A 12,623-nucleotide genomic window follows, 5' to 3' on the forward strand; every position below is an offset into this window, starting at 1 on the left:
CTTGTTTTTGAACACTGACTTTTTGCAGTGTATTGTAATAATACAATGGCAAGTCTTAATAGATTTCATGGTTTTATATTACCCGATGTTCCGGACGATAAACTGCACCGGTTTATAAGCCGCACCCATTCAATTTTAGGAGAACCATTTTTTTTTGTTTTTCCTATATTAGCCGCACCCGACTATAAGCCGCAGGCACCGTATTTTTCGGACTATAAATCGCAGTTTTTTTCATAGTTTGGCCGGGGGTGCGACTTATACTCAGGAGCAACTTATGTGTGAAATTATTAACACATTAGCGTAAAATATCAAACAATATTATTTAGCTCATTCACGTAAGAGACTAGACGTATAAGATTTCATGGGATTTAGCGATTAGGAGTGACAGATTGTTTGGTAAACGTATAGCATGTTCTATATGTTATAGTTATTTGAATGATTCTTACCATAATATGTTACGTTAACATACCAGGCACGTTCTCAGTTGGTTATTTATGCCTCATATAACGTACACTTATTCAGCCTGTTGTTCACTATTCTTTATTTATTTTAAATTGCCTTTCAAATGTCTATTCTTGGTGTTGGATTTTATCAAATACATTTCCCCCAAAAAATGCGACTTATACTCCAGTGCGACTTATATATGTTTTTTCCCTTCTTTATTATGCATTTTCAGCCGGAGCGACTTATACGCCGAAAAATACGGTACACAATTTTGGAAATAAGAGCTAAAAGGTGCTGTCCACGCATGTGGCCAACTAAGCCTTTAGAGGTTGATTTCATGGTTTTATATTACCCTATGTTCCGGACGATAAGCTGCACCGGTTTATAAGCCGCACCCATTCAATTTTAGGAGAACCATTTTTTTAAATTTTTCATATATTGGGGCGGTATAGCTCGGTTGGTAGAGTGGCCGTGACAGCAACTTGAGGGTTCCAGGTTCGATCCCAGCCTCCACCATCCTAGTCACTGCCGTTGTGTCCTTGGGCAAGACACTTTACCCACCTGCTCCCATGCAGTGCCACCCACACTGCTTTAAATGTAACTTAGATATTGGGTTTCACTACGTAAAGCGCTTTGAGTCACTAGAGAAAAAGCGCTATATAAATATAATTCACTTCACTTATATTAGCCGCACCAGACTATAAGCCGCAGGTATATACCGTTTTGGACACACCTTCTCATTTCAATGTGTTTTCTTTATTTTCATGACTATTTACATTGTAGATTGTCACATCAAAACTATGAATGAACACATGTGGAGTTATGTACTTCACAAAAAAAGGTGAAACAACTGAAAACCTGTTTTATATTCTAGTTTCTTCAAAATAGCCACCCTTTGCACTGATTACTGCTTTGCACACTCTTGGCATTCTCTCCATGAGCTTCAAGAGGTAGTCACCTGAAATGGTTTTCACCTCACAGGTGTGCTCGAAGCTCGTGGAGAGAATGCCAAGAGTGTGCAAAGCAGTAATCAGAGCAAAGGGTGGCTATTTTGAAGAAACTAGTTTGGACACACCTTCTCATTTCAATGTGTTTTTTCTTTATTTTCATGACTATTTCCATTGTAGATTGTCACTGAAGGCATCAAAACTATGACACCTGTGAAGTGACAAACCCTCCCTCCTCAGCGACACCTGGAGTCGAACTTTTGCTTGCATGCAGAAGGGCCCCAGGCCTATGGACACTACATCAACACACCCAAGACAATGGGCATATACACACACACACCGCTTGATTCCCCTTCAGGGTGATGGACGGCTGGCAGAGCTTCATAGCAGCAGTCGACCTCCAGGGACCCAACTCCCCCTCTGTTGCGAGTTGTCGTGATTAATTGTAACATGTTTATGTGTGCATGGCATGGAGGTTTTTTTCCCACTCCAGACTAGACCCCCTTAGGAGCCCAGTCTAGATTGTATTTTTTTTTACTCGTCTTCTTCCCCAGCCTTTTACCTTTTTCTTATCTTTTACGGGGCGCCTCGTGGCGACCCATCAGCGTTCCTGTTCTGTAACCCTGTACACTGTTTGTTTGTCTAATCTTGAACGGGTTTGTACTGAAAACATAGTTTCGTTGTACTTGTTGCAATGACAATAAAGACCCATCCTATCCTATTAAACTCAACACCACATTATTGGGTCCTGTTTTTATTTACCATTTACACAACGTGCCAACTTCACTGGTTTTGGGTTTTGGTATTAAATTGTATTGTTGTTGTCAAAGCACGACAGTCATGAAAGGCTACTATTACCTTTGATCCGGCGGCTCCTCTCTCTGGTAAACATCGGTGCCACGGCAAATGGCTGATAGGTGTCAAGAGGAAAGTAAAGTTGTCCTCAAAACGGTAATTATAACAATCCTTCTCAGATTGCCTCTCATATTTGATCCAGGAGCTGACGACTTTTAGAGCACACGCGTGTGTGAGCGTTGGTGTGCGTGTACAAGACCGGGACATTTAAAGGCCACACCAAAATGAGGTCATGTCTGTGCGAGGATGTAAAAGGTCTCATTGGGAGATGAATGGCATTATCCTCTTTAACTTCACCAAATTGAAGAAGTTTTGTTGTGAAAGAGTAATGCTAAATGTGAGGCTTTACTAGAACATTCATAACTGAATGCGGTTGAACGATTACATTTCCAGGCAAAAATTCATAAGACATAATTTAGTCTTGTAACATTTTATGATCAGTAACTATTAAGTAAACACTGAATTCATTATTTATAAAGCACATTCACAATATTAATACTCTTCAGTAGGGATGTCCGATAATGGCTTTTTGCCGATATCCGATATTCCGATATTGTCCAACTCTTTAATTACTGATACCGATATCAACCGATACTGATATATACAGTCGTGGAATTAACACATTATTATGCCTAATTTGGACAACCAGGTACGGTGAAGATAAGGTCCTTTTTTTAAATATTAATAAAATAAAATAAGATAAATAAATTAAAAACATTTTCTTGAATAAAAAAGAAAGTGAGACAATATAAAAACAGCTACATAGAAACTAGTAATTAATGAAAATGAGTAAAATTAATTGTTAAAGGTTAGTACTATTAGTGGACCAGCAGCACGCACAATCATGTGTGCTTACGGACTGTATCCCTTGCAGACTGTATTGATCTATATTGATATGTAATGTAGGAAGCAGAATATTAATAACAGAAAGAAACAACCCTTTTGTGTGAATGAGTGTAAATGGGGGAGAGAGGTTTTTTGAGTTGGTGCACTAATTGTAAGTGTATCTTGTGTTTTTTATGTTGATTTAATTTAAAAAAAAACAACAAAAAAAAAAAAAAAAACGATACGGGTAATTAAAAAATCGATACCGACAATTTGCGATATTACATTTTAAAGCATTTATCGGACATCTCTACTCTTCAATATGCAGTTTATAAACAGTCAGAAATGTTTTACTCATTACTATCTATTTAGGGGTGTAACGGTACACAAAAATGTCGGTTCGGTACGTACCTCGGTTTAGAGGTCACGGTTCGGTACAGTAAGAAAACAACAAAACATACATTTTTGGGTTATTTATCTACCAAATTTGCAAAATCTTCCACCAAAAATATTTTTCTAGGTGGAATATTTGATGTGAAATAATGGGAACCTTGGATAGGTCAATAATTCATAATAACATTGATTTTGATTCAATATTATGTTTTGAGCAATGACAGTTTGAAAGAAGAAAAAAAACAGCTTTGTTTTATTAGTCAACATTGCAACTTTTTCTAAATTACATTTCACCTTTAAGCCGACTGGAAAACATGTTTTATATTCTAGTTTCTTCAAAATAGCCACCCTTTTTATCTGATTACTGCTTTGCACACTCTCGGCATTCTCTCCATGAGCTTCAAGCACACCTGTGAGGTGAAAACCATTTCAGGTGACTGCGTCTTGAAGCTCATAGAGAGAATGCCAAGAGTGTGCAAAGCAGTAATCAGAGTAAAGCAGGGGTCACCAACCTTTTTGAAAGCAAGAGCTACTTCTTGGGTACTGATTAATGCGAAGGGCTACCAGTTTGATACACACTTAAATAAATTGCCAGAAATAGCCAATTTCCTCAATTTACCTTTAACTCTATGTTATTATTAATAATTAATGATATTTACACTTAATTGAACGGTTTAAAAGAGGAGAAAACACGAAAAAAATGACAAATTTTGAAACATAGTTTATCTTCAATTTCGACTCTTTAAAATTCAAAATTCAACCGAAAAAAAGAAGAGAAAAACTAGCTAATTCGAATCTTTTTGAAAAAATTGAAAAAAGAATTTATGGAACATCATTAGTAATTTTTCCTTGATTAAGATTAATTTTAGAATGTTGATGACATGTTTTAAATAGGTTAAAACCCAATCTGCACTTTGTTAGAATATATAACAAATTGGACCAAGCTATATTTCTAACAAAGACAAATAGTTATTTCTTCTAGATTTTCCAGAACAAAATTTTTAAAAGAAATTCCAAAGACTTTGAAATAAGATTTAAATTTGATTCTACAGATTTTCTAGATTTGCCGGAATAATTTTTTTGAATTTTAATCATAAGTTTGAAGAAATATTTCACAAATATTCTTTGTCGAAAAAACAGAAGCTAAAATGAAGAATTAAATTAAAATGTATTTGTTATTCTTTACAATAAAAAAAATAAAATACTTGAACATTGATTTAAATTGTCAGAAAATAAGAGGAAGAAATTTAAAAGGTAAAAAGGTATATGTGTTTAAAAATACTAAAATAATTTTGAAGGTTGTATTTTTTCTCTAAAATTGTCTTTCTGAAAGTTATAAGAAGCAAAGTAAAAAAAATATATAAATTTATTTAAACAAGTGAAGACCAAGTCTTAAAATATTTTCTTGGATTTTCAAATTCTATTTGAGTTGTGTCTCTCTTAGAATTAAAAATGTCGGGCACAGCGAGACCAGCTTGCTAGTAAATAAATAAAATTAAAAAATAGAGGCAGCCCACTGGTAAGTGCTGCTATTTGAGCTATTTTTAGAACAGGCCAGCGGGCTACTCATCTGGTCCTTACGGGCTACCTGGTGCCCGCGGGCACCGCGTTGGTGACCCCTGGAGTAAAGGGTGGCTATTTTGAAGAAACTAGAATATAAAACATGTTTTTTTTAGTTATTTCAACATTTTTTTGTTAAGTACATAACTCCACATGTGTTCATTCATAGTTTTGATGGCTTCAGTGACAATCTACAATGTAAATAGTCATGAAAATAAAGAAAACGCATTGAAATGAGGAGAAGGTGTGTCCAAACTTTTGGCCTGTACGGTATATACACACATATATACACATATATATATATACACATATATATATATATATATATATATATATATATATATATATATATATATATATATATATATATATATATATATATATATATACACACATATATATATATATATATATGTATATATATATATATATATATATATATATATATATATATATATATATATATATATATATATATATATATATATATATATATAATATATCTGGATAGAGAGATGATAGACCGATAAGTATAGATATAAATATATAAAAATAAACTAAAAGTTAAGAAGAGGACACCCCCTATCATTGTGCTTATAGGTCCGTCATGATTCAAAGACAAGTAAACCCCCCAAATAAGATTTTAATCAGAAAAAAACAAACCCTCAAAAATCCAATTGTATGAAAGTGAATTAACATAGTGAATCGTAAAGTTTTTCAAACTAAAACCAATATGTGCACTAATATGTATTTTTTAGTTTCAAAGTTCATTTCTTCAATTGCAAAACTTTTGGCCCAAATGGATCTCCATATAATTCCATTGTTATGCCTTTAATTTGACTAAAATGGTCCCTAGTGTGTGAATGTGAGTGTGAATGTTGTCTGTCTATCTGTGTTGGCCCTGTGATGAGGTGGCGACTTGTCCAGGGTGTACCCCGCCTTCCACCCGAATGCAGCCGAGATAGGCTCCAGCACCCCCCCGCCACCCCAAAAGGGACAAAGCGGTCGAAAATGGATGGATGCCTTTAATTCCGGCTGAATTCGATGGTTTGTTGTGCGGCCATAAATCAAATAGGGATTGAGCTGAAGGTCGGTTGTACCCACCAAGGTCATTGTCCATCTCCTCCGTGTGGACCCCTTCTGCTCGGGGGTGCACGGCCCAGCAGCACACCGTCACGTCAAGGAGAAAGTGGGGTAGAGAGAGAGAAAGAGAGGGAGAAGTGCATTAGTCACATGTAATGACAAGATCCTACCACTAGATGGCAAGAGTTGATCAAATCCAGTGCACACAGGAGCTTGCTGCAAACAACAATCCATATGTCAGTCTGCTGGGAACAACATGCTTTAAAATGCAACATGACTATGTTACTAGTGGACATCTATGCATACATTGAAGTGTGTGTGTGTGTTCTTGTATTTCTACCCTTCTTGAGACATCAGAAAGGAAAAGTATCTTCCATATGAGGAGGTGTGAACAAGTGATGACATAAATCATGGTCCCAATACGGAAAACCATTGCATCTAATAGAGAATGTCTCATTTGCACCCCTGGTGGTGACATCTATCCAATTTAGGATGGTCCCAAAAAGGAGGGATTTTTCAAATCGACTGTGTGTCGGTTTTAAAAGGTCAACATATGAAATAACAAGTGTGTGTAAAAATTTGGAGCGCTCCCCCTCTGGTAAACATATGCAATAACAAGTGTGTGTAAGAAATTGAAATGTGCCCCCTTTGGAAAAAATTAATTAAAAAATAATAATATATGTATATAGAGACATACTGTAATAACTTGAAGTAAATAATGAAGGTTAAAAACCAATTACAAAGAAAAAATTTACTAAAAGCAGTCTTTTCCCCACAATGTGTTGACTTTTTGCTTATGAAATCGGGAACAATTTCTCATGTTCCTCCTGTTTCTGTATTATTGCAAAATTTTCTCAGAAAATTATTACTTTTTAATGCAAAATGGCGACATTTGTCATATAAAATTCTGACTTTTATCACAATATTGCCAATTTTTGTGTTTTTTGTAAAATAGTGACATTTTTGAGTAAAATTATGACTTTTTTAATAATTTTGCCAAGTAAAATTCAAATTATTATTATAATATTGCAATATAATATTTCTTATAAAATTGTGACTTGTCGAGTAAAGTTACGACTCTTTTCATAAAATTGCCAAAATGTTAAGATTTTCTTGTAAAATTGTGACGGTTTGAGTAAAACTCCAACTTTTATCATAATACTGCACACATGTTCCGTGTTTCTTATAAAAATGTTGACTTGCGTCGAGTAAAATGATGACTATTATTATATCGTTTTTCTTGTGAAATTGTGACCTTTTTCTTGTGAAATTCCAACTATTTTTTCACAACAAGCTTTTTTCATATTTGCATAGTATGTATATATTATCAATGGTGTAAATACAAATCTTTATATGTCTAGAAAGGGTGGTCCTAAAGAGGCAGGCCTTATTAGGAGGTCTCAAGAAGGTGACAAATACAAGAATGTGTGCGTGTGTGTGTGTGTGTGTGTGTGTGTGTGTGTGTGTGTGTGTGTGTGTGTGTGTGTGTGTGTGTGTGTGTGTGTGTGTGTGTGTGTGTGTGAGTGTGTGTGTTTGCTGTCCTTAAAAATGTCCAACTTGCATAACTTACTACCATGCGTGTGTATGGTCTAATCTACCTAGCAACAGCGGTCGGTCCTCACAACTAAAAAAGTGATTTTTTTTTTTTTACTTTGTGTGTTTTGCATTCTGAAGTGAGGTTGCAACTCTCTACTCCCATCTAGTGCTAGATTTATTTTTTTCATCATCCTAGCTATAGTGGAAAGGGGGGCCCTCACAACCTACTGACCAAACGTGTGTCCACACAAAGTAGGCAAGAAATGTATGCGTGTTTGTGTGTGTGTGTGTGTGTGTGTGTGTGTGTGTGTGTGTGTGTGTGTGTGTGTGTGTGTGTGTGTGTGTGTGTGTGTGTGTGTGTGTGTGTGTGTGTGTGTGTGTGTGTGTGTGTGTGTGTGTGTGTGTGTGTGTGGTCCGTGTTGCAAAAACCTTGTCCAAATATGTATGCTGGCTGTGCAGGCATCACTTCAGGACAAAAATATAATTCACAATGTAGGACCTATTGCTCGTGTGAAGAACAGTGCCACCTGGGGATTCCCACATTTTTTTTTATTCTCTGCACAAATACATTAAAATTTAAAGTGTTTCACTTGCAACTGCGGCTGTAACACTGGAGAGAATATATTTACAGTCCTACACTGACTCGAGTATAGTGTCGGACGGTATACCGCTGCTTATAAAGTACCTACGGTGCTCGTGAATTAAAAATGGTACTGTACTGCTTCTGAAGAATACCTGTACTTTTTTTTTTTCCCCCGGTCACGACGGAGATAGAAGGGTTAGAATGGACTCGTTGTGGCTTAAAAACTAACGATAAAATTGAAGCTATAAACACTGAAGCGTCGCTTTGCAAGCGGTGCTCAGCTCTTGCTTTTGTTTTTGATTGATAGGGACAAGCGGTAAAAAATGGATGGATGGATGATTGAAACTTTCATTAGTAGATTGCACAGTACAGTACATATTCCGTACAATTGACTACTAAAAGGTAACACCCCAATAAGTTTTTCAACTTGTTTAAGTCGGTTCATTGTGTTAGCCGTTAGCTAGCTAGCCGCAGTCGGTAGTGTTTTAGTTACTTCAAAATCACTAGTATTTGCCACCAAGGCGACAAATAAAGTAAGTTTCTTACAAGTATCATTATCACTGCAGGACGAGGAATAGCTAAACATGTTTTACTACACACCGTAGGAGGATACAATAGCTCACAGGCGTCACAATGTAAACAAACGCCATGGGCTGTAATGATACCAAGTACAGGAGCGTATCTAGTCGATGCTACTATGATTACATCAATATTTTTTTAGCATCACAAAATCTTTTTTAGTTTTTTCTAAATTGATATTATGTTTATAAAGTCAGGAAATACGTCCCTGGACACATGAGCACTTTGAATATGACCAATGTATGATCCTGTAACTACTTGGTATCGGATCGATACCTAAATGTGTGGTATCAACCAAAACTAATGTAAAATATCAAACAAGAGTAGAATAAGTGATTATTACATTTTAACAGAAGTGTAGATAGAACATGTTGAAACGGAAAATAAGCAGATATTAACAGTAAATGAACAAGTAAATTAATAATCCATTTTTACAGTTTGTCCTTAACAGCAAGCTGGCAGTTCTGAATGTAAACAAATGCCATGGGTGGGTCTACACAGACATTGACTGTAGCGATACCAAGTACAAGAGTCATACATAGTCAATACTTCAATAATTATGTTGAGAATTTTTATTATCACAAAATCTTTTTTAATGTTTATAAACATATGATCCTGTAACTATTTGGTATTGGACTGATACCAACATTTCTATTATCACCCAAAACTAATGTAAAGTATCCAAACAACAGAAGAATAAGTGATTATTACATTTTAACAGAAGTGTAGATAGAACACGTTAAAAGAGAAAATAAGCAGATATTAACAGTAAATGAACAAGTGGATTAATAATCTATTTTCTACTGTTTGTCCCTCATAATTTAGACAAAATAATAGGTAGATAAATGACACAATATGTTACTGCATACATCAGCAGACTAATTAGGAGCCTTTGTTTGTTTACTTACTACTAAAAGACAAGTTGTCTAGTATGTTTAGGATTTATTGACAACATAATTATTTGATTGCAATAAGAAAAATATGTTTAATGTATCGTAAGATATATTATTATACGTTAAAATAAAGCCAATATTAAAATGTTATTGTGGTCCCCCTTTATTTTGAAAAGTATTAGAATACATTTTGGTAACAGTACCAAAATATTGGTATGGGGACAACCCTACAAACAGCAGTGTTTAGCACAGAGCTGCAACATAGGACTTGAAAGTGCGACGTGGCTACGCATTGCATTGTGGGTCTTTGGTTGGACTTTAAACCATAACCATGCAAGACTTGGCTTGAGTTGTGTGGTTTTTTTCTTTAACAAGGCATCATTAACCGCCGTAGGAAGTCGGGTTATGAAGCTAATAAAGAGAAGCGGAATAGCCTAGAAAGAGACGATCGAACATGACTTTTAACACCATCACCCGGTGCTTGTTATACCAGTGTTTTTCAACCTTTTTTGAGCCAAGGTACATTTTTTGCGTTGAAAAAATGCGGAGGCACACCACCAGCAGAAATCATTAAAAAACGAAACTCAGTTGACAATAAAAAGTCGTCGTCGCAATTGTTGGATATGACTTTAAAGCATAACCAAGCATGCATCACTATAGCTCTTGTCTCGAAGTAGGTGTACTGTCACCACCTGTCACATCACGCCCTGACTTATTTGGACTTTTTTGTTGTTTTCCTGTGTGTAGTGTTTTAGTTCTTGTCTTGCGCTCCTATTTTAGTGGCTTTTGCTCTTTTTTTGGGGTATTTTCCTGTAGCAGTTTCATGTCTTCCTTTGAGCGATATTTCCCGCATCTACTTTGTTTGAGCAATCAAGAATATTTCAGTTGTTTTCAATCCTTCTTTGTGGGGACATTGTTGATTGTCACGTCATGTTCGGATGTACATTGTCTTTGCTCCACAGTAAGTCTTTGCTGTCGTCCAGCATTCTGTTTTTGTTTATTTTGTAGCCAGTTCGGTTTTAGTTTCGTTCCGCATAGCCTTCCCTAAGCTTCAATGCCTTTTCTTAGGGGCAGTCAACTTTTGTTTATTTTTGGTTTAAGCAATAAGGACCTTTTTACCTGCACACTGCCTCCCGCTGTTTCCCACATCTACAACACAATTAGCTACCGGCTGCCACCTACTGATATGGAAGAGTATTACACGGTTACTCTGCCGAGCTCTAGACAGCACCGACACTCAACAACAACACATCATTTGCAGACTATAATTACTGGTTTGCAAAAAAAAACATTTTTAACTCAAATAGGTGAAATTAGATCATCTTCCACGGCACACTAGTGTCACATGTCGTCTGTTTACGTTTAGTCTTGGGTAAGCACACAAATGAACGGGTGTTAGGAACAAGGTACAGTTTGATTCGGTACCTTGGATTTTTTTGATTATGTACGATCATTTTAACCCAGTTTGTTGCGCTCCCTCACGTTACAGTACAGCTATGTAAACAAAACCTACTACTACAAATAAACTTTGTTCCGTCACTTCTTTTTAAATGAGTGTTTTTATGTCACTATCCAGCGTGGGAGCTACGTTGAGGACCAGAATTGCACTGGCAAACTTCTGTAACAACACAGGCAGTCCCATCATAATGTGATTATGAGTGACAGGCTGTGTTAAATTCAAAGGTATTAAATAATGTAACGTGTGGGAAACACTGATATTATACACAAACCAACACAAAGAGAGAGAAAAAGAGAGAGAGAGTCTGATACCGTCATCTTCACCATCTTCCAGGGGTTTCTGAGGTTTGTCCAGCAACCGAGGGTCGATCCAAGAGGTGGTCTTTGTGTTGTGGCTGGAAAACAATGTCAAAAATACAATTACCTTAAAAAAGTTTATCGTATGTATCATTTAAATCAAAGCTTTCAATCACGTGTGTCAAAATCAAGACCCCCAGGGGATAGATTTGGCTTACCACTTCATTTTAAGTGGCCCAACCTATTATGCAACATGGGCCACAACATCATTTTAAGTGGCCCAACATATTATGCAACATGGGTAGTAAGTAGGTAATAACTGTGATGTGGCCCTCAATAAAAAGGGGTTTGATACCCTTGCTTTTGCCAGTGGTTCTTAACCTTGTTGGAGGTACCGGACCCCACCAGTTTCATATGCGCATTCACAGAACCCTTCTTTAGTGAAAAATAAAATGTTATTTTTTTTTCAAATTCAAGACAAAGTTATATGTTTTTGGTAACACTTTAGTATGGGGAACATATTCTAAGTAACAAAGACTTAATTTAGTGTTATTTGGACCCTAGGGGAACATATTCTAAGTAATAAAGACTTAATTTAGAGTTATTTGTTAGGGTCAGTGTTAGAGAGTTAGGGTTATAATAAAGCCATGCCGAATAAGGCATTAATAAGTACTTAATAATGACTAGTTAAGAGCCAATATGTTACTAATTTGCATGTTAATAAGCAACTAATTAATGGTGAATATGTTCCCCATACTAAAGTGTTACCATGTTTTATTACTGGTGCACAAAATGAACCTTGCATGAACATCACATCTCTCGTTTATGTTTTACTTGGTGAACACTTGAACACAACATTTTTACTATTGAAGTACTTAATAGACATTTGAACGCAACAATCTCGTTAATGTTTTACTTGGTAAACACTTGAACACAACATTCTTACTTTTAATGTACTTAGTAGACATTTGAATGCAACACTATTATTTTACATGGTAAACACTTGAACACACCATCCTTACTATTGATGTACTTAGTAGACATATGAACGCAACACTCCCACTATTATTTTACATGGTAAACACTTGAACACAACATTCTTAGTATTGATGTACTTAATAGACATTTGAACGCAACACTCCTGTTTACGTTTTACTTGGTAAACACTTG

At 35.8% G+C, this 12,623-nt stretch overlaps 1 protein-coding gene across 6 annotated transcripts in view; it reads right to left on the reverse strand.

Moving 5' to 3' along the window:
• Positions 1–12,623, reverse strand: part of magi1b (membrane associated guanylate kinase, WW and PDZ domain containing 1b) — a 430,901-nt gene that overhangs the window by 168,472 nt on the left and 249,806 nt on the right. For all 6 annotated transcript variants that reach the window (XM_062044599.1, XM_062044611.1, XM_062044591.1 and 3 more), the window contains exons 6-7: positions 11,469–11,551; positions 6,129–6,164 (exon numbers count right to left, since the gene is read on the reverse strand). In XM_062044599.1, coding sequence (XP_061900583.1) covers positions 6,129–6,164; positions 11,469–11,551 — 119 coding nt within the window. The remainder of the gene's footprint in view (positions 1–6,128; positions 6,165–11,468; positions 11,552–12,623) is intronic.

This window comes from Entelurus aequoreus, linkage group LG01, assembly GCF_033978785.1.
Source record: "Entelurus aequoreus isolate RoL-2023_Sb linkage group LG01, RoL_Eaeq_v1.1, whole genome shotgun sequence".
Taxonomy (NCBI): domain Eukaryota; kingdom Metazoa; phylum Chordata; class Actinopteri; order Syngnathiformes; family Syngnathidae; genus Entelurus; species Entelurus aequoreus.